This window comes from Pyricularia grisea, assembly GCF_004355905.1.
Source record: "Pyricularia grisea strain NI907 chromosome V map unlocalized Pyricularia_grisea_NI907_Scaffold_6, whole genome shotgun sequence".
Lineage (NCBI taxonomy): Eukaryota > Fungi > Ascomycota > Sordariomycetes > Magnaporthales > Pyriculariaceae > Pyricularia > Pyricularia grisea.
This window is the reverse complement of record NW_022156719.1, coordinates 1,130,199-1,154,412: the sequence shown is the minus strand read 5'-3', so window position 1 is coordinate 1,154,412 and position 24,214 is coordinate 1,130,199. Positions and strand designations below refer to the sequence as shown.

The window sequence follows — 24,214 nt, the reverse complement described above, 5'->3', positions numbered from 1 at the left end:
TTTTTTGTCTTGATGCCAGCGTTATTAGATTTGTTATTATGGCTATAGATTTAATAAGGCGTGTTATATCACGCTATGACATTTTCTCTTTCTTTCAGGGGCAGGGTCTCTCATTTGGCCTTGTGTCTACCCAGCCGTACCTGAGGAGCATTTACAACGTCACAACATTGCATCTGATCATCAGGCAGTCTTTTTTTTTTCAGTTTTCTGTGCATTATACTAATGCTTGACAAAAAAATACATGGGGGGCAAGAGGTATATCAAACTACAGAAGAAAACGTCATCTATACACATTCTTTTTATAATTTCTTCTCGGCCTCCTCGAGCTGATCAACTATCGGCTTCCACCTCGCCCACTCTGCATCCCCATCGGCGAACCCACCAAAAAGCGGCAGCCGCGTACCGTCGGGGTCGCCAAAGCCCCTCAGCCTCGCGACGGCCTCCTTGATGCCGATGGTGCCCGTGGGGATGAGCTTGGAGTAGAGGGCGGCGACGAGGTACTGCAGCCTGCGGCGCTCGGCGTGCTCCTCGTCGGTGGGGCGCACGTTTTGCGACAGCTCAAACAGCCGCACGACGGCCTTGGGGAAGAAGGCGGCGGCGCCGTCGATGGCGCCCGCGCCGCCCACGGCCACCACGGGGAACAGCTGCGAGCCCAGGCCCGTGAAGACGGCGAAGCGAGAGTGGTCGATGTCTGGGTGCAGCGCGAGCTCCGTGTGCACGGGCACGTCTGGGTACGAAAGCTTGCAGCCGACGATGTTGGGGTGCTGGGACAGCGTGGCGAATGTCGGGATGGTTACCTTGACGTTGTTTGATACGCCCGGGTAGTGGTAACTTTTTGTGGGAGGGTTTGGTCAAGCGTTAGTCGTTTGGTGTTGTGTGGGGCTGTTTTAGGGGCGGTTGCTTTCTCTAATCCAGGAGAATGACAAAAACTCACATCATGACGGGGATGGGACTCTGGTCCGCCACGGCAGTGAACCACCTCACGATACCCTCCTGCGACGTAGCACCGGCAAAGTAACCAGGCACCAAGACCATGCCGAACTGGCAGGCGGCCTTTTCATGAGCATCCTTGAGCTGCTCGACGACCTCTGCCACGCTCTGCGCGGCGGTGCCGGCGATGATGGGGTAGCCCTTGAAGCCCTCGGCGTCCAATCCCTTGCGCACGCCGGCCAGCACGGCGTTGCGCTCGTCGTTGGTCATGTGCACGGCCTCGCCGGTGCTGCCGAGGATGACGAGCCCGTGGATGCCGGCGCGGGCCAGGTACAGAGAGTGGGCGACCTGGGCGACGACGTCGACGGGAGGGGCGTGCGCGGTGTAGTCGGCCGCCGTCCGCGAGGCGAAGAAGGTCGGCACGGGCACGTAGATGCCTGGTGCTGGTGCGGCTGCCATGGTTGGTGTTTTCGTGCGGTTTTCCGTCAAGGAGGGGATCGTAACCTGCTTGGGTATCCAGTTGTTGGTCTGGTCACTGGAACGTAGCTTGATGGATAAATTACACAAGTGTCTGGGAATCCAAGTTTTGAATGGTGAATGAAATCAAAGTGTCTCTGCCAACCAACCCAAAGGTGGGGTTAATCTTGATCAAGTGAAATATAAACCCCCGATAGTTCGTTTTTGGAGACACCGACCATCGGCTCGGTACAAGTTTGTCTTTGCCATGACTTTCGGGTCCTCGGTGTATTCTTACAGCGAGAAATGGGGGCAACGCGGCCGAAATCATTTCTATAATACTACGAACAGATATCTAATTCGTTCAAGGTTGAGCCCGGTCAATTCTTAAGTGGGGGTGGGTACGGCAGCTTTCGGTAGTTGCTTCCGGTCGAGAGCCAACCCCCACCCTGGGCTTGGCAATAGGGGAACTGACTACCGTACTGTATAGGGAGGGGGTTTTGTTGCAACTGATTACTGGATATCGTTGGGTCAAGTACCTACCTTATATATACCTAAGGTATATGCCTACCTTAGGTAGTCTCGGGGCTCATTCCTAAACGCGAGCTCCTCACTCTGGTTCAGGGCGCCATCTTTTCGGCCGATTTAATTGGTCGAAAAGCCATGTGGCTGAAAGGTACATGGAGCGCCCGGTCCACCCTGCAACGCAGGGGGGTCTAGTCTGAGCATTGAGACCAAGGTTCTCCAATGTATGCCTGCCCGTGATATGGAGGACCAATTCCGGTCGACTCAACCACTTGGAAGCATAGACTCTGGCCAAAGATTGTTATTTTCGAAACTACGGAAAGCATGGGACCAAGAAGATTTCAAAATAGCCTGACAAAAAGGGAAATCGAAATTTTAAAAGCACAAATCGAGGCATTACGGCCTACCAAAAAGAAAAAGGTTCATCCCGATCCAAACGAAGCCTTCGTAACTAGTCGGCAGGTTTCTTGGAACAAGAAACGTTTTATAAAATGAGACGCGGACGCTCACGAGGCAAACTTCTGCCTCGCCCACCACTTTTCCTGCCAATGGGTTTAGATTGCATGGGCCTCTTTGCCTGTCCGGATTTGTTTCTACCTGGCTTGTAAATGTAATCTTTGCTGCGTTAGCAAAGGTTGAACCAGTTTGCATTAAAAAAAGCTAACCGTACTTATCCGTCAAATTGTTTTCTGTTGGAAAGATCGTCAGCGCCAATGTAAATGCATAATTTGGAAGGCAGGGGTGCCTACAAGCAAATTTGTTGGTTATATGGGCGTGCCGCTTTTTACAATAATAAATATCCATCCAGCAAGCAAATGGCGATTGGTAGATAATTTTCGGCTTTTTCGGACCCTAATCCCACGATTAAAATAGGCGTCACAGCTAGCGGAATATTACATAATTACCGGCCTCGTTGGCTTGGCTTAACTTTTGCGATAAATTATACCAAAAAAGCGTCACTGTAATCAACGTTACGTTCCGTTCTGACCCGCAACAGATTCGCAGGCTTGCCTTGTTTTCACAGAGCTCGCCCTGAACATTAAATTTTGCGATTTATCGGAGCCGCCAGAAATCGTTTGCAAGCCCCGGAATTCCGGAGACAACTTATGTTAAACATATTATCTAGCAGACGTCCCCGTTACTGAACGCCTTCAGAGCCTCAACGTACCGCTCCATAAACACCTCGGCATCTCCCTCCTGGTAAATGGACTTTTGCAACTTGACAGTAATCAGCGGCTCCTTGGTCGGGTCGTCACTCATCTCCAAAACGACGTCATACGGCGTCCTCTCCCGACTGGCGATAACCTCGGTGATGCTAGCACCGCCGATGACGCCAGACTCGGTCGCGCCCTGGCGGTAATCAAACACGGCCTGGAATAGGGGTGCGCAGGTCATCTCGGCGGGCGGCACGGCCAGCACGAGCTTGGAGGTCAGCAAGTCGTGCGGGACGATCGAGTGCGCCATGGCCAGCCGGACGGACTCCTTGGTGGCGTCGACGGTGCCGCTGAACGCGGCGGATGGGGCCAGGCGCAGCGGGAGCAGGTTGGCAAAGTAGCCCATGGTCGACAGGTCCGCCACCGACGAACGGTTGGTATCGGCCAGGCCGATCGACACGGCGTCCTGGCCGCTGAGCTCGGAGAGCAGGGTGGTGTAGGCGGCCAGGTAAAAGTTCATGGGTGTAGTGCGCAGCTTCTTGGTGCGCTCCTTGATTCGGTATGCCATAACGGGCGACAGTCGGGTCATGGCCGTGTATTGGTCCCAGGCGACCGGGGAACGGACATCCTTGACACCGGGCAATGGAAGCAGCGCCAGCGGCGCAGGGACCGGGGTATACAATCCGATCCAGTAAGCGACGTCGGCATTCATACCGCCTGAAATAAGCAATTTTCGTTGTTTCATCGCAAAATCGGTGTATTGCGGCGCGGGAGGCAGCGCAGCACCCGAATAAAGCTGAGCCAACTCCGCGACCAAGTTCTCGGTTGTGGAACCATCGCCTGCCAGACGGTGGTAGGCGAAAACCAACAAACGTGATGTCGGCGACCAGGTGAATAAAACGATCTTAAAAGTCTCACCGGCCGTCAAATCATATGGTTCGTTTTGCAAAGCGGCAAATGCGGCTTCTGCCTCGGAGCGAGATGCCACAATCTCGGTACGTAGGCCCCAACTAGGTGTGGCGAGGACGTGCAGCAGGGGGTTCACATCGCCATCGACGGTTCTAAACGCCGTGCGGAAAATCTCATGCCTCTGGATGGCAGTGGCTACGGCCTCGGAAAGTTTGGCCGTATCCAGGGTGCCTTCCATGACGACGCCGATGGTGTTGTGAGAAATCGTAACATCGGCCAGGGCGAGCTGCCGCTTGTAGCTGTATTCCTGCATAAGCGACATGGGCGCCCGGCGCGTCACTCCGTCGAGAATCTTCTCGGCCTTGTCCAACTGAACCATGGGAGTCAACGGGGTCACAACTCCCGACCGCTCATCCTCTAATGAGGTGTCTTCGGACGGCGTCGCGGGACCCTGGGCATTTGCAACGAGAGGGATGGCGGCGGGCGACAGGCGGGACGCGCCCTCGGCTGCCAGCTCTTCGATGGAAGCACCTGACAAGACACGCAGGATTGGTATTTCGACCAGCAGTTGCTTGGAGAACCTATGATTTTTTTGTTAATTTTATGCCGAATAAGAGGGTCGGATAGCGGTTGAGAAACACGGGCTTTACATACCAAGAAGCTACGGTGATTGCACCCAGCGAATCTATGCCCTGATCAAGCAATGGCGCAGATGCGTTGACGCTCTCCTCGGCCGGGATGTGAAGCACGCCGCGCATTTTCTCAGACAGGGTTTCTGGGTACACGGCGAATGTCAGCTCCAATCCAAATGGCCATATATAAAGTGTCAATAAGAAGACAAGGGGACTTACCGCTGATAATAGCCTGAACCTCCTCCATGTCCGTCGCGGCAGCGAGCATTTCTTTCACGCTCAGCCTGTTGCCACCAGAATCCACATTATCGCCTCTCTGTTCTGGCGTCTTAAGGTTACCGAACCGTGGGTCGTGGTAGAACTTGATGGTCTCCTTGTGACGGGATTCAAAGGCAGGAATGCCGCTACCAATCTCGATTTCGGACATATCGACAACTGATTTAGCGGAAATGCCGTCGACGCCATCGACTTTACGGCCGGAAACCACGGCCTCTGCGAACAGGCTCAGGAACTCGGCTTCACCGAGGGTATCAACGTCGGACTTTTCTTGAAACTCTGCCTCTCGTGCGTTGCGAGTCAAATAACCAATACCCATGACGGCACCGATATGGATTGTAGAGGCCTTGTGTTTAGACGTTAGTTTTGTCGTATAAACGAGAGCATTGGTGCAAAGGAGAGGAGGAAGGGGAAGGAGAGGGAAGAAAAAAAAATCCCCCCGAAGACTTACAGCAAGACCCTTGCTTCGCCTAAATTGTCCAAGCGACTGCAAATACGCGTTTGCTGCAGTATAATTGGCCTGCCCTGGGTTTCCACCAAACAAAGCAGCACTGGAAAACATGACAAAGAAGTCCAGTGGGTTTGTTTTTGGGTCGTTGAATCGGTCATGGAAGATCTTGGCACCGGGAACCTTTGATTTGAGTACAATTTCCATGGTGTCCAAGTCCATGTTGTTGAGCAGAGCATCTTTGAGCACCAGTGGCCCATATGCGATACCACCGACAGGCGGCAGTCCAAAGTCGTTTCTCAACTTGGCCAAACCTGCATCCACAGACTCGGCGCTTGATGCATCCCTATTAAATTGAAACTTTGGTTAGCCGATGTCCAACAGGTGCAAGCTCGTTGGGAAAATAAGGGTAAAAGGGAATTTTACATAGCAAGAACGGAAATCTGTCCGCCCAACCGTGTCATGTCGCTCAACCATTCAGCCTCAGGGGCTTCGGGGTTTCGGCTGGACAAAACGACGTGACGCCCGCCGTGTCTAATGATCCAGCTCGCGATGCTGCGACCCATGGACTGCGAGAGACCAACCAGCAGGTAAGTCTTGTTGTCAACAAACAGCTTGCCGCTATCCACAGGGCTGACCCGTGCCGGAAGCTTGGGCGTGGCCTGCCAGTCTATGACCGTGTCGAGGGCCCTGTTCACGACGTCGGCGGGGCCGGTTGTGGTGCACGAGACGACGGGGGGCGCCCTGCTGATGCATTCCGCAACAAGCTGCAGCTGAGCCGCCTCCAGAGATTCGGTGAAGACGACGGTGCTGGCACTGTCACGGGCGACATAGTCAGCGTTCCGGGCTGCGCACCCGGTGATCTTGACGAGGCGCTGCCCGAGGGCGTTGGCGGACGCATCGGCAGACAGGTCGTACAGCGAGGCGATACTAGCCGGGAGCTTCTGCTTCAGCGCGCGGGTCGTGTCCTGCGGGTGGAGGACGATGCTCCCAGAGACGGAGGAATCGGTGCCGGCGAAGTGCACGCATACGCCCCTGGCCTCGGCGACCTGCTTGATGGCGTCAACGCAGAATCCCGGCGCTGAGTAGACCAACATGGACGAGCCCTGCGGCGTTTCGACGATGCTCTGTGCAACGAGCGCCGCCACTGCCGACGACAAGGTCGCGGCGGACGTGTCCTTGACGGGGAACGTCTGCGTGACGGGCACGGTGACGACGGACGCGTTGGATTCCGACAGAGCGAGCACGGCACCCTCGGCCGTCGTACCAGTGACGACGTGGAGGTACCCCAGGCCACACACCCGAACTGCCTTGGCAGTGGAGTGGTGAACCTGCACCGTCACCTTGGATGTGTCCAGGGGCACTCCAAGCGGGGAGGACGTCGTGGCCGTAACCAGCTCCCTGTCCCGCAGCACGACAGGGACGGCGGCAACGTCGACTTCCTTGAAGATTGGCCGGCGCGTCGAGTTCATACGATTATTTCTCTCCATGTCCTGCTTAATACGCGGGATGTACGGCCGACCATTGACGACGCAAATCTCGGGCTCCAGCGTCCACGTCGAGTTGTCAGGAAGGCCCTCTTCAAGCCGGAGAACCTGCTCGACGAGGAACTTGCAATCCAGCTCGGCCAACTTGTCCACATCGAGCGACTGGAAAGGCACATTTGGGTTCTCGAGACGCACCGTCCGAAGCGTGCCGATGCTCATGGCCTGGACGGGGTTCGACACCCACGCGTCCTCGGTCAGCCACAGGACCGCGGCTGAAGAGCTGAAGAAGAGCTTTTTAAGACCGGCAAACTCGGCGTCGCTCAAGCCCTCAAAGACGGGGGAGTCGACCTCGGACAGGACTACGTAGGTCGCCTTGGATTGCAATTCAGGCAGGTCGACGAGGCTGGGAACGACGACGGGTGTGCGGTGCGGCAGCAGCTCGCGGATCTGAGCGAGGATCGGGGCCGAATTTTCTCCACCACCAACCACGACTAGTTGTGGTTGCTCCGGCTTGACGGGCGCCAAAAGCGGCGCATCGAAACGCAGCTGCTCGGGCGTAATGGCATGCGTACTAAGGAGGGTATTGGGGAAAAGGTGGGCTTCGCGGTCGGTGGTAATGCTGTCGATACCGCTAAAACCCGTCTTTTTAAAAATGGCATCCCATTCTTCCCGGGTAGCAAATGGGTCCAACGTCCGGCCTTCATCGTAGCCAGCCCACCAGTCTGCAAAAGACCCGAACAGGTATCCAACGCGCATATGGTCCTTATTGGTTGCCTCGCAGATGACCACGTGTCCGCCGGGCTTAAGTAATGTACGCGCGTTGGCCATGGTTTCGGCCAAACTGGGTGTGGCATGCAAAACGGATGAGGCGATGATTAAATCGTACGCGTGCGTTTTAAAGCCCTGTTCGGCCGGCGGTTTTGTAATATCCAATTTGCGGAAGTTCATACGGTCGAGAAAAGGAGCAAATTTCTCTTTGGCTTTTTCGAAAAAGGCAGCCGAAATATCGGTAAAAGTGTAACTGTTGAAACCGAGTTCCGGGATAGCCAAGATGGACTTGGTAGCAGATCCAGTTCCACCGCCTAAAATATGTAGGTATTAGTTTTAATGCCTTATCCAAGGGGGTGTGAATGGATCTGGGGCTGGGCGAAGCAGTTATACCAATTTCGAGAATGTCCATATTCTGGAAACGGTGCGCAATTTGCTCTATCAAATGCTGACCATATTCCCAAGTCGGACCACTGGTCAAATAGCTTGTGTAAAATTCGGTCAACAGCCCGTTTTCGTCCATCCAGATAAAAGGGTTCTTGTTTTCACGGATCGTCGACAAGCTATTTTCGCTGACCAGTTTGGCCAATCGCAAGTGTGGGTGGTACCAGTTCCTGTCGTATGTGTTAGCTTGTTAACTGTATAAAAACGAATTTATTTATCTTCAACTTACTCTTCCAGCAGCTTGTCAATAATTTCTTCGGTGTCTTCCTCCCACTCTGGCTTATAGAACAAATGCTTGCCTTGGCGCGCGATCTTGAGCACGTGTTCGTGCCAGGCGATATACCGCTGGTTACCCAAACTGGCGTTTTTGCGGTCTTCCTCTGTGCATTCGCTTAAAAATTGGCGAACAAAATAATACACGCAACGCTCGATAATCGGGATAACGTGTTTATCCTGGTCGGTGGCCCAAAGCCTTTCAATGTCGAGGATTTTATCCGCATCCAACGGGCCCCAAACCGTTTTGGTAAACGGCCGGTGCTCTTCGGCGTTAGAAGGCTGCGCCAACGGTTTAAGGTGCATATTTTCGACCGTATACAGGACGGCACCGGTATTTTTGTCGAAAACCTCGATATCACCAGACAAATAATCGCCTCCATCATAGGTGTTGAAAGCGTTATACCGCACGCCCTCGAGCCCGTCCAAAGTATCCGCACAAACCTTGGGCACCAGAGCGATTCTACCAACTTTTACGGGAACGTAAATCGAGCGCAGGCGTTTATCACCGGGCGACGAATAAGCAGCCATAACGGTTTGGAACGCCAGATCCAAATTGGCGGGATGCAAAACTATGGGATGTGCGCCATCAGTCAGGCGAGGGTGGGCCATATGGCCTGCAGCCCGAGCCGTATTGCGCGCCATGCTGTATATACAACGGTAGTTGCCGCTGTAGCTGTAGCCGACGGAATCCAGCTCTTTGTAAAAGAGTTTAACATCGACTGGATTAGCATGCGGCGGCGGCGGACCCGGGGCGGGGTGGGAAACCGGATCCGAAAGGGTGACAACGATTTTGCCCTGGGCGGAGAGGGATAGACTCGTTTCGCGGGATAGGCAAGATGCGATATTGAAATCTATTTCGATTTGTTCCGCAGTCGTCAACGTGATGTTGGCAATCAAGGTTAACTCGGCCATATCGTCCGCGTCATCAAATGTAACGGCTTTCTCGATGGTCAAATCCAACATCTCAATTAGCCCAACGGATTTGTCGCCAGCGATATGCAACGCACCCTCCATGGCCAAAATCACATAACCCGCAGCAGGGAAGACGGCTTGATTTTGCAATTCGTGCCCCTGCATCCATTCGTGGTCCCGGGGTCGGATAAAGTTGCGCCATTGCAACTTGGTGGCCGTGCTATTAGGCAATAACGTCCCCAAAATCAGGTGTGGCCGAGATGCATGCAAAGCCGCCTGCGTGGCTCGAGATTCGGCCCAATATATTCTCGAATGATCCCAGCTGTAAATCGGGAGACGTTTGGAAAGGTCCACGGGTTTGGCGCCATGCACCTCTTTGACGAACTTTTCAGCGTCGACGGTACCCTGCGCGCCGAACCGTTCCCACAGGTAGCTGAGGCATTCGCCCAGCGCGAGAACGTCGTCCCCGCCTCGCTGCAAGCATCCGGTGTAGGGGATATCCTCCACCCCGACCGCGGTGAGGGTGTTGGTCGCAGGTGCTTTAAGCGTCGGGTGCGGACCGACCTCAATGGCCGCGCTAAAGGACGTGTTTTCAAGCCCGGCTTGCTCCAACGCGTGGCGGAAAAGCACCGGCGACACCAGATTGTCGGACCAATATCGCGCTGTAACATCCTCCGCCGCCATAATCTTCCCTTCATGTACAGAGGAGTACCACTTGACCCCGTTGCCCTGACCGTCCGGCTTCGCGCAGCCGCATTCCTCCAAAGCAGCGATATACGGCCCCGAACAGGGGAGCATATGGTGGGAGTGGTAGGCCTTGTCCACTCGCAATAACCTGGCGAATTTGCCCTCATCTTGCAAGATTTCAACAACCATTTCCAAAGCGTCCGTATCACCCGACAAAGTCACGCTGTCTGGTGAATTGCATGCGGCGATGCATACCTCGCCCTGGAAATCTTCCAATTCGACCAGGTCTTTTGCATCATCCAAAGACATACCGGCCGCCAACATGGCGCCCGTTTGGCCAGACGGGCTTGCAGCGTGGACGCTGATAAACCCACGTATATAAGCAATGCGGATGGCCTGAGTGGCAGAGATATAACCTGCAGCAAAGGCACAGCCTATTTCACCCGAACTATGACCGATAATAGCGTTAAAGTTGATGCCGGCTGCCGCAAGCAGTTGTACCAAGACGATTTGGACGGCGGCGCAGAGCGGTTGGGAGTACGCCGCGAGCCGTACATTTGACTCGTCGCCTTCACGCATTAACTGCTCCATTAATGTCCAGCTGGGGCGGTATTGTTCGGGCAGCGTTTGCAAGCTGACGTCCAGCTCGGCGATAATGCGGGCCGCGAACGGTATGCGCACGACCAGTTTTTTCATCATGGCGGGCCATTGAGCGCCCTGACCAGTGAAGATACCGAGGATGCGTGGGGTGGTGTTGCTTGGCGGCTGGTCCACCCCGATGTCTTCCTTTGCGGCTGCCTCAAGGGTACGAATGAGGGTGGTGAGGTCTGCTGCGGCAACGGCATGGCGAAGTGGTAGCACGGAGCGTTTTTGAAGCAGAGTGTAAGCTAGGTCTGTAACGTTGAGTGTAGGGCTTTTTTTGGCGAGAGCCAGGATGCTCTCCATGTTGGCCTTTAGCGACCGTTTGGTGCGAGCAGAGAATACTAACGGCAAGGCGTTAACCGAGGTGGTGTTGTTGGTGGTGGTGGGTGTAAATGTGTTGGGCGGTATATATTCTTCCACGATGGCATGCGCGTTTGTCCCGCCAAAACCTGTTTTTTTACTTGTTAGTGGCCCGTCCAGTCGCACTTATATAAATAGACCAATGACCAAAGATTTACCAAAAGAGTTAACACTCGCTCTCCTCGGCTGCCCCTCCTCGACAGCCGGCCACGTTATCGCCTCCTTTGGCACCCTTAGATGCTTTGTAAAAGGTTTAACCCGAGGATTAAGGGTTTCCAAAAGCATATTGGGCGGCACAATACCGTTTTGCACCGCAAGGCTGCATTTTAGCAGTCCGGCAATACCGGCCGTGCCCTCTGTATGTCCGATTACCGTTTTAATGGAACCGACGTACAAATCCTGCATATCCTCCCTATTGGAGAAAAACGCCTTGGAAATCGCCTCTGCTTCTTGCGGGTCACCTGCTGGCGTTCCGGTTCCTGTTTATTCATTCGTGGTAAGAAGCTCGAAATTCACACTTATAAAAGCAAATAACATCGAGCGATAAGGGGGAGGCTATACATACCATGAGCTTCAAAGAACTGCGGCCGACCTTCGGGCTTGTTCAAATCCAGACCAGCCCGCGCATAGGTTGCCCTAATAAGCGATGCCTGCGCCACGTTACTCGGCATGGTTATTCCGGTGGTACGACCGTCCTGGCCGACACCCGTCTCACGGATCAGGGCCTCGATTGTGTCGCCGTCTGCCAAAGCCTGGGAAAGGGTTTTAAGGACGACACACGCAATTCCCTCCTGTTTTTTTGTTAGTCTAATTTCCATTTTGAAATTCGTCTGGGATAGATTGTAATGTGAGGAATAACATACACCTCGTGCGTATCCATCAGCTCCGGCATCCCACATGCGTGACCGTCCGGTGGGTGAAAGCATAGACAGTTTGCTTTCCGTGATGAAGTTTACTTAAATAGCTGTTAGCTCATGTTTGCCCCTTTCCAGAAAAAAAAAACACAAAAACAAAAAGGCTTATTGTCAAGTTCTTACATGGCGACAATATCAGATTCGCACCCGCCGCAACAGCAACCCTGCTGGTACCGGACCGCAGCTGCTGCACAGCGTGGTGAACTGCGACTAGGGAAGAGCTGCAAGCCGTATCGATGGTCATCTGCGTGGGTGTCAGCGCAATTACAACAACCCTACCATCAACCAGCAAACAGGGACGGATCAACTTACACTAGGTCCATGCCAGTCAAAGAAATAACTTAAACGATTGCTAGCAATGCTTGTTGCAGCGCCTGTGGCCAAATACGTTGGAATGGCATCAAGGTCCACGACCTTTGTAAGCTCGAAATCATGAGTCATAATACCAACGTAAACTGCGGTATCTGAACCCTTCAACCCGCCTAACGTTTGACCGGCCGCAGAAAGCGCGTCGTACGTGGTTTCGAGCAACTGCCTTTGCTGCGGGTCCATACTTTCGGCTTCACCGGCCTGGACGTTGAAGAATTGTGCATCGAACGTCTTGATGTTATTTAAAAAATAACCATGCCGTGCGTTGGTGCGCCCATGGTGACTGCCATCCGGATGGTGGAAGGCGTCGGCATTGAAGCGGTCTTTGGGTATTTCTTTCTGCAAGTCTCGTGGGCTCTTGAGGAAGTTCCAGAGGTCAGAGGGTGTGGATAGATCACCTGGGAAGCGGCATGCGCTACCGATGATGGCTATGGGCTCTGGAGTCATTGTGACGTGTATGGTGTGCGGTGTCTGTAAGAGATGGATTGTAAAAGTGGCTTGAGGGATATCTGAAATAATACTCGGCTGGTGATACTTCACCTGCGCCACGAGAGGGGTAGGATGTCCTGAGCTCAGATGAGACATGCCGCACCGGCGTTTATCTTGGTTATAAATCACCGGGGGGGCCGGGCACATCGGTCCATAGATGGTGACATACCGACTGGTCATGGACGGGCTGGACTAATTGTCCCGGGACATAAACATTGCTCAAGATTCCACATCCCAGTCCAGGAAGACTCTAGCCAATCCTGTATCTACCGACGGCGTACTGCAAAATATCGCAACAAAAAGAGAGTTCAAGCATCCCCGTTGTCCTGCATTTCCATGACGCTGCCCTTTATGGCATAAGCTCCGGTTTGGAGGGGGGCGTGTGTGTCAGAACAGATTCTGGTATTACCGTATTAGTCTAGTGTGAAAAGAAAAGGTAGGTAAGCAAGCAAAACACAAAAGTGGCTGTTCCGAGGAAATACTCGATAAAAAAATGGAATAAACCCAGGGATGAAAATCACAAATAACTTACATTCTCCACAGACGTTTTGGCAGGGTTCACTCTGTTTTTTATTGCCTGCCGACCGGTTTATAGTATATGGGGGGAGGGTGGGGGTGACTGTATTGCTCCTTCTAATTTGGCCTACTATTTACATGTTTTTATATTTCACAACTTTCTTTATACATAAATTAATAAAAGAAAATAAACAAGGAAAAATTAATAGGTATAATCCTATATATATTCAAAATATATTTCCGTATTATAATGGTTTTACCAATAATAATATTTGGCAAATACCATAATAATTAAAATAAGGTAACCTTGGTAAAAAGTTGGCATTCGGCTACCCCATAAAAAGAAGAAAAAAAAGAAAAAAAAGAAAAAAAAAGAAAAAAAAAAGAAAAAAAAAAAAAAAAAAAAAAAAAAAGAAAAAAAAAAGAAAAAAAAAGAAAAAAAAAGAGAAATTTACCTTATTGGGCTGCTATGTTAAATTATATTTTAATTGAAACTTGATTTTAATTACTTTACTTCATTCCTTCCGATCCAGTATTACCCCACATATCATTGTCACAAATCCACAAATTAAACTTTTTTATTTTATATGCCCCCCAAATTCCCATACTTGTAATAGAATTATATCGGTTTCCTCGTTTTCGATAAATTCAACCATCGCGGCCCCACAGCGGCATTACGTCACCTGAGAAACTGTCCAACGCTGATGGTCGGTCAACCTAAGCGCAGGTGGAGAGAAAAGAAAATTGGAAAATTTGAAACGAGAGTGGAAAAATCAAACACGCACTCTCTGTACCTCTGTAAGTTGTTTTTGACACATTTTGAGCGGTTTGCGGGCGTGAGGGCGTGCGGGCGGGCGTGTTCATATTCGTGATAGTTGATAGTAGGCGATATTGTTGCTGCAAACACCAAAAAAATCGTCACAAGTAACGCCTTTGAATTTACTAACTTACGTGGTTAAAGCGTTGGAAGTACCTTTTGGAGCCTTTGCTTGAAGGGGGCCACTATCTCACCTAACTTGGTATAGCCTAGAAACAAGGGCCCCTGGGATGTACTTCTGGAATGGCGATCATTTACGTATGCAACCTACGTAGTCCTTTGTATCACAGCGAGTATCCAAATGAAAATCTGCCAATGTGATTGGAAACAAACGGCAAGGGGACTCACTCATAGGGTCCTACAATCTAGGGTAAGTGAGGGGAAAACCTGACTACATTCCCATTACAGACGCAGGAAAATCATTCACTTGCAGGTCTGTTTGGGGCAGACTCAATCTAGAGTGAAACTTTATCCAAGTCGACGCTTCTAGACCAGGCCTTTACTCTTGGTCACGTTGGGCCTCGTCCCCTGTCAAACTCTGAAAGGCCAAGTCAATGCGGGATTTCGATAGTCAATGCATTTATTGTGGGATTTTCTCTCTTAACTCCTTCCCCTCGAGCTGGTTACCGATGTGGGTGGGGGATCTGTATTTCTAGACCATTGTTGATACCGGTTATTTGTCTCCGGCTTCGGTGAAGCAATCTGCAACTCACGCCATGGTTCTTGCACATGTCGGCCGGTGCTTGGTCCTAGCCCCGTTGGTTGAACGAGGGCTTTTTTGCGTAGGTCGGTTGACAGCGGAATCTAGAGTCTACTTTTCCGAAGAGTGCAGTTCCTTACTTGGTCCTTACTTGGTAGAGATACTATTTTGTTCAGCGGTAGTGGTAAAATCAAAGCAGGATTACGGCTTTTTGTAGTTTCAATAAAATATTGCTCTGACAAAGTAAACAAAACAATCAAGTCTATCAAGTCTACAAACTCGCATGAATCTCAGCACCTCTACATTAAGCCAGCCAATATGGCCGTGGTAGATCAACACCAAAAAAAAAGAAAAAAGAAATCTCTACCGCATCAGAGTCCCAATCTCGCTCGACTTCAAAAACTTCATGTCCCTCTTAGCGCCGGCCCGTAAAAACTCTACTGCCCTCTGCCGCCAGTGCGTAACCTCCTCCTCGGTACTCCCCCAAAGTCGAGGAGCGATGCGCATAAAATAGGTCAACATAACTCCGGTAAGCATCCCGGCCTTGGCTTCAAACGCTTCATTGATGATCCCAGCCGAATTTGCCTTGTAAGCCTTCAAAAATCCCTCCAGCATTCCGTGGTTCCCGTGCTTGTCTTCTAAAACCATGGCCTCAACCGCCCACATGGCCACGTCACCCACCGCCTCGCCAAACTGTGCCAGTTCCCAGTCGACAATGTAAATTTCCGGCCTGGGGCCGCTCGCCGAGGATAGCAGGTTGTTCATTGGCCTAAAGTCCCACGCCGTCAGCGTCCGAGCCGTCTGCGCCGCGCGCAGCGACGCCAGTACCGCGGCGCTTTCGGCAGGATCGGGGATGGCAGACTTGACGAGCATATCCAAGTACCCGCCGGGGTTGTAAAAGCGGGCGAGCTCCGGGTTGACTAGGTCAAAACCGCTCGGGCCCGCCTTCATCCCTGCCGTCTGGAGATTACCCAGCCACCTGCCGATGCGGGCACCGATGTCGGCGTAGTTCAGAGGCAGGCCTTTGGTAAACGCCTCGAGCAGGTTGACGTCGCCAGCCCAGGACATGACGAGGCCATTTGCCGTCTCGCGCAGCACGGTGGGCACGCGGACCGACGGCTCGGCCCTCGTCGCGGCGCCCACCACGGGCGAGTTGAGCGCGCGGATCTCGATCGCCAGCCGGGCGGGCGAGACGGCGTCGTCGCTGAACTTGGGCGTCGAGTCGGCGCACTTGAGCACGGCCGGCGACTCCACTGGGTGCGAGGGGCACAGGAAGCCGTCCAGCCGCCATAGGTAGCAGGACGTGCCGGCCGTGATGGGTGTTGCGGATTTGCAGTCTATGTTGTTTGCCGACAGGTAACTGTTAATACCGCCGCTCCAGTGATGGGGGTGCGCAGGTGCGCTTGCTGCTGAGATCGATGTCATGTTTGGTTTAAAGTTTTTTTTTTTAACTTAAATTTATTGATTTTAAGAAAAGGGGTGGATTTTGTGAAGTTTGATTCGTCGTGTACGGAACTATTGCTAAAGAAACTGGATTTATATATTGATAAAATTCAAAACGGGGAGTAAAGGGAGGGAGCGAAGCGGGAAAAGCTGTACATATTTGTATTCACGGCCCGGCCCCGGGGATGTTGGTTATACTCTATTACCCAATAGTGTTCGGTTTAGCTTTTCGTTTTGTTCATTTTCCTCATTTTTTTTTGTCTCTCTCTCTTTTTCCCACCTATGTTTGTTATCATGGTTATTTTTGGTAAGCTGTGTGCATTGAATAATCTGGCTACGGATTTGACGCATATATTGCTTACTGAGTCAAACTTAATTATACGATTCCAAAATGGAGCTGGGAGGAAGAAAGCGGGGCGGAAGATATGGTACCTACCTGGTACCTGCCAAAGTACCTATTTAGGTGGGTAGGTATTCATTCATGTTCATTTTCTACTGCTCAGTCTTCTTCCCCTACACCTGTATCCAAGCTAATTGCAAATCACACATCATCATCATGTCGTCTGAAAAGTTATTCGTACGCAAGATTGAGGAAAAGTCACGCCTCATACCTTCCAATATCTTTGCGCGTGTGCCACTCCCCAACTGGGAGACCAACGGCTATCGCTCCATTACATGGAAGCAGTATAACGACGGCATCAACAAAATCGCTTGGTGGCTAGACGAGACGCTGGGGAAGTCGATCAACAACGACACAGTTGCGTACTTTGGCGCCAACGATATCAGATATGCATACATTTTTGCTGCGTTGAATAAAACCGGACGGAAGGTGTGTGTTTTCTATTTCACCCCTCCGATTCTTTTTGCCTCATAGTCAAAATGAGGCTGGTAGTATCTGAGTCTAACATCCGACAGCTCCTGACGCCTGACGGCCGCCTCTCAAAAGGCGCGCTGCACGGCCTCTTGGCCGAGACAGAGTGCAAAACATGGCTGTATACGGAAGACGAGGTGGCGGAGCAGACCCCACTTGCCCTGGAGGAAACCGGCGTCAGACTGCAGCTATTTCCATCCATGGAGTGGGTGCTTGATGCGGACGACACCCCGGCCTACCCCTACACAAAGACTTATGAGGCCAACAAGCACGACGAGGTGGTTGTGATCCACACATCCGGCACCACCGGCCCGCCCAAGCCCATATACATGAGCAATGGCTTCTGGGCGGCAGCTTGCGCCAGCCCGCGCCTGGCCAAGCGGCATTGGCCGCGGAGCATGAGCAGTGACGAGCTGTTCGGCCGGAGCCTGATACTCGCCTGTCCCATGCGATGGAATTCGGGGCTTATCCTAACCAACTCCTTTGGCGTGTTTGCAAACACCTGCTGCATCATCCCACCTGCTGATACGGTGGGTCTGCCGGCAACCGTCTTCGCCAAGCTGTGCAAGATGAACTTTGTCGATGGTCTGCTTGCCACGCCCTTCACAGTGGTAGCGCTTTTCAACGATCCGACCACCAAGGAAACCCTTCAGGCTCTCGAGTTCATCACCTACGTCGGTGCGCGCCTCGACAAAGCCGTCGGCGACGCGCTGGTGCAGCACACCCGCCTTGGTTCTGTGATTGGCGCCACCGAGACAGGGGGCAGGTTCTCGTTCAATCCCCGGGACAGAAGGTTTTGGCATACGTATGAGTTCATCCCCGAGGCGCACGTGCGGCTCGTCCCCATCGACAAGTGTGAGCTGCCGACGACCGCGACGCAGGAGGCGGAAGTCTGTCGCATGTTTATCGACCGGCCCGAGGGGGAGGTCCGGGACGACATGTGTGCGTTTTGGAACACGAGGATGTACACCGGCGTCGACACCATCGACACCAAGGAGCTGTGGCGGCCCGTCGACTGCGACGGGACCACGCGGTGGGAGTTCGTTTCCCGAGCCGACGACTCCGTCAAGCTCTTTGGCGGTGTGTCGTTCTCCGCCGAGGAGTTTGAGTCGCCAATCCAGCGGCATCCCGACGTGCGGCACGTGTTCGTCGGCGGGGCGGGGCGGCCTGCGCCGTTTGTCATTCTTGAGATGACCGAAGATGCCGTCAAGGGCAAGAACACGATGGATCTCGCCAAGAAACTTTGGGAGACGGTCATTCAGCCGTTGAACAAGCAGGTCGTAAAGGAAATTCAAATTCCCCGGGAGACGGTCATGGTTCTGCCCGAGGGCCGGGCTTTGCCACTCAACTGGAAGTACCTCGTCCTGAGGACCAGAGCGGAGGAGGAGAGCGCGGTGGAAATTGAGGGTTTGTATCAGAGCTTGGAGGCAGTGCAGGGGAGCAGAGAGAGGTTTGCCGAATTTATGAAGTAAATTTATTATGGTTAGCTGGCATGGTTACCTGGCTATGTCCCCCTTTTCTTCCTTTATAACAAATTGCTTATAAATACCAAGCTCTTCCATATGCAAATTTGATTTCTACGCTTTTTATCAGTTCCTGCAGGCATAGTCTACCATGGTCCTTAAGAGCTACAGCCACCCCTCCCAGTCTATTTACACGTGAATGCCCTTAAGATTTTTATTATACTAGTAGCGCCGACAGGAAAATGACATTCGACAGCGACAGCAGGAGCGTCGGCCCTAGCCTCTGGAACCTGCTGGGACCGGCAGGGGGCGGCGAAGCGGATTGGATCGTCCTCAGAGTCTTTGTATTGCTTTTGTTGAATCGACATACTTCCGTTTATTAATCTTGGTGTTATATGAGAAAAGCTGGGTAAATAAACGATAGCTGCTAATTAGGTAAAAGGGATTTTGTATGCGGTATACATTTTCTCGCGATTGTTTTTAACATTCCCAAAACCTGAACATGATTAAGAAGAATCTTAAATTATTAAATCACAATAACAAATTCTGGTTACACCTATCTCGTATAAATGAATATTGCAAAAAAAGATTAGCCACTGTTTAAATGTGCAACTGGGATAATCTTTGGTATTAAAAAAGAGGTACCTGTGAGCCAGCACAAACGAGATAGCCAGTAACCACGATGGTTGCAACGTTAATACAATGGTTACCCTGCACCTGACCCCCAATGGATATACGTGGTAGGTACTGTACTGGTAGGGGTAAATATCCCCATCCCTGAACAGTTAGCACAGCGTTGTGGGCGTTGTGGGTGTTCCCGATTTTGGTAATAGTCTTGTGCAAAAAAAAAAAAAAAAATTACTATGCGGTAGGTACCTAAAGCTCCCCACGGACAGTTAGATTGGTAAAGGCCCACGCATACACATACAGTGGCAAGGGGTGGTTTTTTTTTGCCTGTACCCGTGGTGTATGTACATATAGAATATTAATCTCGGCCCGTAACGGAGATCCCCGTCCCCGCTCGCAGCGGGATTCAAAATCCAACGGGGCCGTAAAAGACGACGATACTACCGTGATACATGTACCCCCGCAAATCTGCGTCGTATTCTGCAATATTACTTGGAATAGGGGGNGGGGGGGGGGGGGGGGGGGGGGAAAGGGTGTGTGAATCGCGTTTCTATAAGGTAGGAATATTATAGTCTCAGGGCTCATCCCTGAACGCGAGCTCCACTAATTGAGCCGTGGCTTAATTGGTGGCTTTGCTTATACCTGTGGGTCCAACCAAAGATCACTCTGGTTCAGGTCTGAGGACAACTTGTTCATTTTGGGCTTAAGTGGAGGTAATTTCGGCAATTCGGCGACCGACACTCCGTTATAATTAATTAAATAAAAATCGCAAAAATAAACGGTTTGTACGTTGGATATAGGAGTTAACGAAATAATTAACAACGATTTAATTTATATTTTTAATGGTTATATTGGTCGAATTGGGATATGGGTGCCCTTGATTTTCAAGTGGAGGTTGGTTTTTTAATAAATATTGGATTTTTTCGATTTTTTTTAATAATATTTTTATTTTTGGATATAATTTAAAAATTTCTGTACGTGGAGGATAATATATACGTATATATTATATATATAAATTTTGATTAATATATTACGTAATATAAGGTGTTTAATATTCGAATAGGTAAAATATTAAATATTTTTAATAAATTTTGCAATCGAAACGGGTTTATATTTTTACCAATTTTAACGATATTAAAACCAAAATTTAAACGATTATATAACCGGTAAAAACAAACGTCCACGTAAATTTTATTTTTTAATATTATTATAATTGCGTATTTTATATATAGATTTAATAAAATTTGCATATTTTTAAATTTTATTTTATATTTATTTTAAATTAAATTAAAAAATAAACGTTATTTTATTATTATATATAATTAATAATAAGGTTTATTATATCGAAATTTTTAATTATAAAACCTTTTATTAATAAATATATTAATTATTAAATATTTATATAAAATATTAAATTTAACGTATATTTATATAAATAAAAAATTAACGAACGATTATTTCGATAAAAAATTTATACGTGGGTGCTAATATAATTATATTTATTATTATTTTAAAATTAAAAGCTTATATATATTATTATTTATATATAAATTTTTAAATAGGGCGTTAAAAATACTAATATTATTATTTATTTTTATTTTAATTTATATGTAAAGTTTATAAATATAAGGTTTTTACCATTAAAAAGCCCTAATTTCAAATATTATAATAATATTTTTACTATATTTTTACCATTTTTATTTAATTAAATATTCGTAAATAAAAAATATACAGTTAAAAAACTGTATCGACGTTGCGTATATAAGGCATGTACAGTGTATGCACAGTGCGTATACTGTGCGATAACCTCCATTTGCGCCGATAATCGACAATATGTCCTTAGATTAGAACGGGCGCGATCTTTTCGGCTAATTTAATTGGCCGAAAAGCCATATGGCTAAAAGGTATATAGAGCGCCCGGTCCACCATTGCGAAACAAAGGTAGTTTAATTTAATTTTAATATTTAAACTAAACCACCCCTGTTTCGCAATGGTGGACCGGACGTTCCATATATTTTTTAACCATACGGCTTTTCGGCCAATTAAATTGGCCAAAAAAATCGCGCCCGTTTTAATTTAAAAATATTTTGTCGATTTTCGTTGCAAACGATATAAATTTTACCATATTACGAATAATAATTTTACCCGTTATAAAAAAAAAAAAAAGATTTACGCCTTTATTATTTATTACCAAATTTAAACTAAAATTTTTTTTATTATTTTATATAAATAATTCGTTATATATTTTAAAAAAAAATATATCGGCGATAATATCGGATTTAATATTTACGGAAATATTCCCATTTACGTAATTAATAATATATTATTTTCCGTCGTTAAATTTGAATATTTTATTATTTATATTTTCGTCCTTTTTATTATCCAATTCCGTATTGGAAAATGAATAAAAATTTACGCGTTTTTTATATAAATAATATTAATTTTCGAACGAATTTAATTCCGAACGTAATAATATTATTTCCGAAACCGATTTTAAAATTTTTTTTATCCGAAATATTTTTAAATTTTGGCGTAACGGTAACCGACGTATTAATTTCCACCAATTTATTTACGTTTGGGTAATAATATTAAATATTTATAATATTTTCCGTTCCGCCGCGCGACAAATATATTATTTTAAAAAAATATTAAAAAATTTTACTATTCGAAAACGTTTACGTAATAACGGGGTAAAATATTATTTTAACGAAAAAAAAACTGGTTTTATCGATACCGCCCCATTTCGTTAAAAATTCCGGGGTTTAATATAATATTTTCCTAATTTTAAACGTTTCGAATTAATAAATTTTTAATTTCCGGAAACGGAAAAATATTTTGTTAAAAATATTTGTAATATGGATTAATTTAAATAAATATTCGATACGTTTTCCTAAAATATTTTAATTAGGGTTTTAATATTATTCGTATTTATAATATTATTATTTTCGTATTTTCGAAATTACCGCCCGTTTTATATATTATTATAAACCGCGAATTTACTATATTAGGTTTTAAATATCCTTTTTAAAATTATAAACCCCCCAACGTTAACGGATTAACGCGTTACGTTAATATTAATTATTTTAACCTACGGATATTTCCCGTAAAAAAACAATTATTTATTACGTATATTCGCCATATATTTTATATATAACGGGGTTTTAAAACGTATTATAAATACGTTATCCGGGTTTGGAATATGTTTATTATACAAAATTATTAAACGGTAAACGTAATAATTTATTACTGTTACCCAAATACGTAATAAATAATAATTATTTATATATTTAATATTAGAAATAATAATAATAATATATATATATATAAACCAATTTAAAAAAGATCGCCCGTAACCCAATTTTATTTTTCGTATATAATAATTTCAATTTTTTAAAAAAGGTACAAAATTTCGGTTATGGAAGGTATAATTAAATATAAAATTTAACTTCGTACCTTTTTATATTAACGTTAAAATTTAAAAAATATACGCAATCCCAATGGTACGTTATTATATTTTTCCACCAAAAATGGTTACAAACGTCCAATTTTTTACAATATCCGGATATTTATTACAAAAACGCCAAATATTATATTTTGGGCCAAATTTGCGGTTTTTTATTCCCCGATAACCCTTTTTTACCCAATATAATCCTATAATACCCTATATTTGTACAAATTATACCAATATTTTATTTTATCCAAATTTCCGCTATTATAAAAAACGAAAGGGATTATATAGGCGTTATTTAAATTTATAAAATTTTGTTTAAATATTTTTTAAATTTAAAAACCACCCATTTCGACTATTTATCCATTTTAATTTTCGTTTATAAAAATTAAAAAACGATATTATATATCCGCGTTATATAGGAAATTTATATTAAATCGTCCCAATTTTTCGATAAAAAATAATAAATATTACCCGTACCAGGGTTTTTTTATATCGAATTTAATTTTATTAATTATTTTTAATATATGTATATATTTATTATATTTATAAATATAATAGAATTAGGAAAAAACAGCAAATTTTAGGAAAATAAAAAAAAGTTTTACCACGTTTTACGGCTTTTACAAAATATTTTCCGTTTCCGAATTTTATATATTATTATTACCGTTTTAATCCAAAATAGGTTATTAAAAAGGAATTATATATCGAAAAACGCTTTAAAATAGGTTTTTACCGATATACCATTTAATATATACGCTTTTATAATAAACCGCGTTTACAATAATATATTTGCCGGTTATATTAACGGTTTAATAGGTATAAAATTATAGGATTTAAAATCCAAAATTAATTTTGCTTTTCGTACGTAACGCCGCTATTTGCAAATAATCGCCTTTTTATAAATAATATTTAACGCGTTCCAAAAAAGGAATTACGGTATATTGGAAATTATAATACCGTAATTAATCCTATTTTTTTACGGGTATAAAATTAAAAATTATAAACCGAAAATATTATATTTAATTTGGTTATTACGATTAAAAATTATAAATTAACCGTTACGGACGGCGATTTTAAAATTAGCTTTTATAAAATATACCACGGCCGGAAACGGATATAAACCAGCAAATTTGGCAATTAAATATATTAATAGGAATTTCGTTTTAAATATTAAAAACAACCGTAATTTAACGTATAATTTGCGAAAAGTTTTTATAATTTGCGCAATTTTAGGGCCAATCGCAAATACGTTACGTAAAATTTTAAAAAATATTTCCCGTATCCGTATTAATAATAAATACCATATAATATTAACCAATAACGATATTATATATTATACGTATTTATTATTTTAAAATAATTGGAAAAACGAAAAAAATAAAATAACGCCCAATTTTGATTTTAACGCCCCCGACCTATTATATTTGGGTATAAAAAAATTAATAAACGATAAATTGGCGGCGTTTAACCAAAAAATTATACGTTCCGATAACGTATTAAACCAGGTAAATATTAAAAAAGTAGGAAAATATTTGGAAAAAAAAAATAATAAATTAAATGGGTTAAATATAAATAAAATAATAAATATTAAAAGAAAATTAATTTACGGAATATACGTAAAATCCGACGAAAAAAAGGTATAAACATT

The 24,214-nt window shown here is 46.7% G+C and overlaps 4 protein-coding genes across 4 annotated transcripts; 1 reads left to right on the top strand and 3 right to left on the bottom strand.

The window, feature by feature from the left end:
• Positions 1–295: 295 nt before the first annotated feature.
• On the bottom strand, positions 296–1,699 carry PgNI_08288 (uncharacterized protein). The gene is made up of 2 exons (XM_031128287.1): positions 935–1,699; positions 296–831 (listed from the first exon to the last, which is right to left on the bottom strand). The coding sequence occupies exons 1-2, from the start codon at positions 1,387–1,389 to the stop codon at positions 300–302; spliced, it is 987 nt and encodes a 328-aa protein (XP_030979071.1). The 5' UTR covers positions 1,390–1,699; the 3' UTR covers positions 296–299.
• A 1,334-nt stretch (positions 1,700–3,033) lies between these two features.
• Positions 3,034–12,660, bottom strand: PgNI_08287 (uncharacterized protein; the record flags this gene model as incomplete). Its single annotated transcript, XM_031128286.1, has 12 exons — positions 3,034–4,555; positions 4,629–4,749; positions 4,826–5,228; positions 5,334–5,676; positions 5,757–7,899; positions 7,979–8,199; positions 8,259–10,995; positions 11,065–11,385; positions 11,472–11,697; positions 11,770–11,861; positions 11,944–12,064; positions 12,133–12,660. Coding segments are annotated over 12 exons (8,778 nt in total), but the record flags the coding sequence as incomplete, so codon positions are not given.
• A 2,414-nt stretch (positions 12,661–15,074) lies between these two features.
• Positions 15,075–16,136, bottom strand: PgNI_08286 (uncharacterized protein; the record flags this gene model as incomplete). The annotated part of the gene is made up of 1 exon (XM_031128285.1): positions 15,075–16,136. One exon carries the CDS (start codon positions 16,134–16,136, stop codon positions 15,075–15,077), a length of 1,062 nt encoding a protein of 353 aa, XP_030979074.1.
• A 574-nt stretch (positions 16,137–16,710) lies between these two features.
• Positions 16,711–18,497, top strand: PgNI_08285 (uncharacterized protein; the record flags this gene model as incomplete). Its single annotated transcript, XM_031128284.1, has 2 exons — positions 16,711–16,983; positions 17,070–18,497. 2 exons carry the CDS (start codon positions 16,711–16,713, stop codon positions 18,495–18,497), a joined length of 1,701 nt encoding a protein of 566 aa, XP_030979212.1.
• Between the last annotated feature and the right edge of the window lie 5,717 nt (positions 18,498–24,214).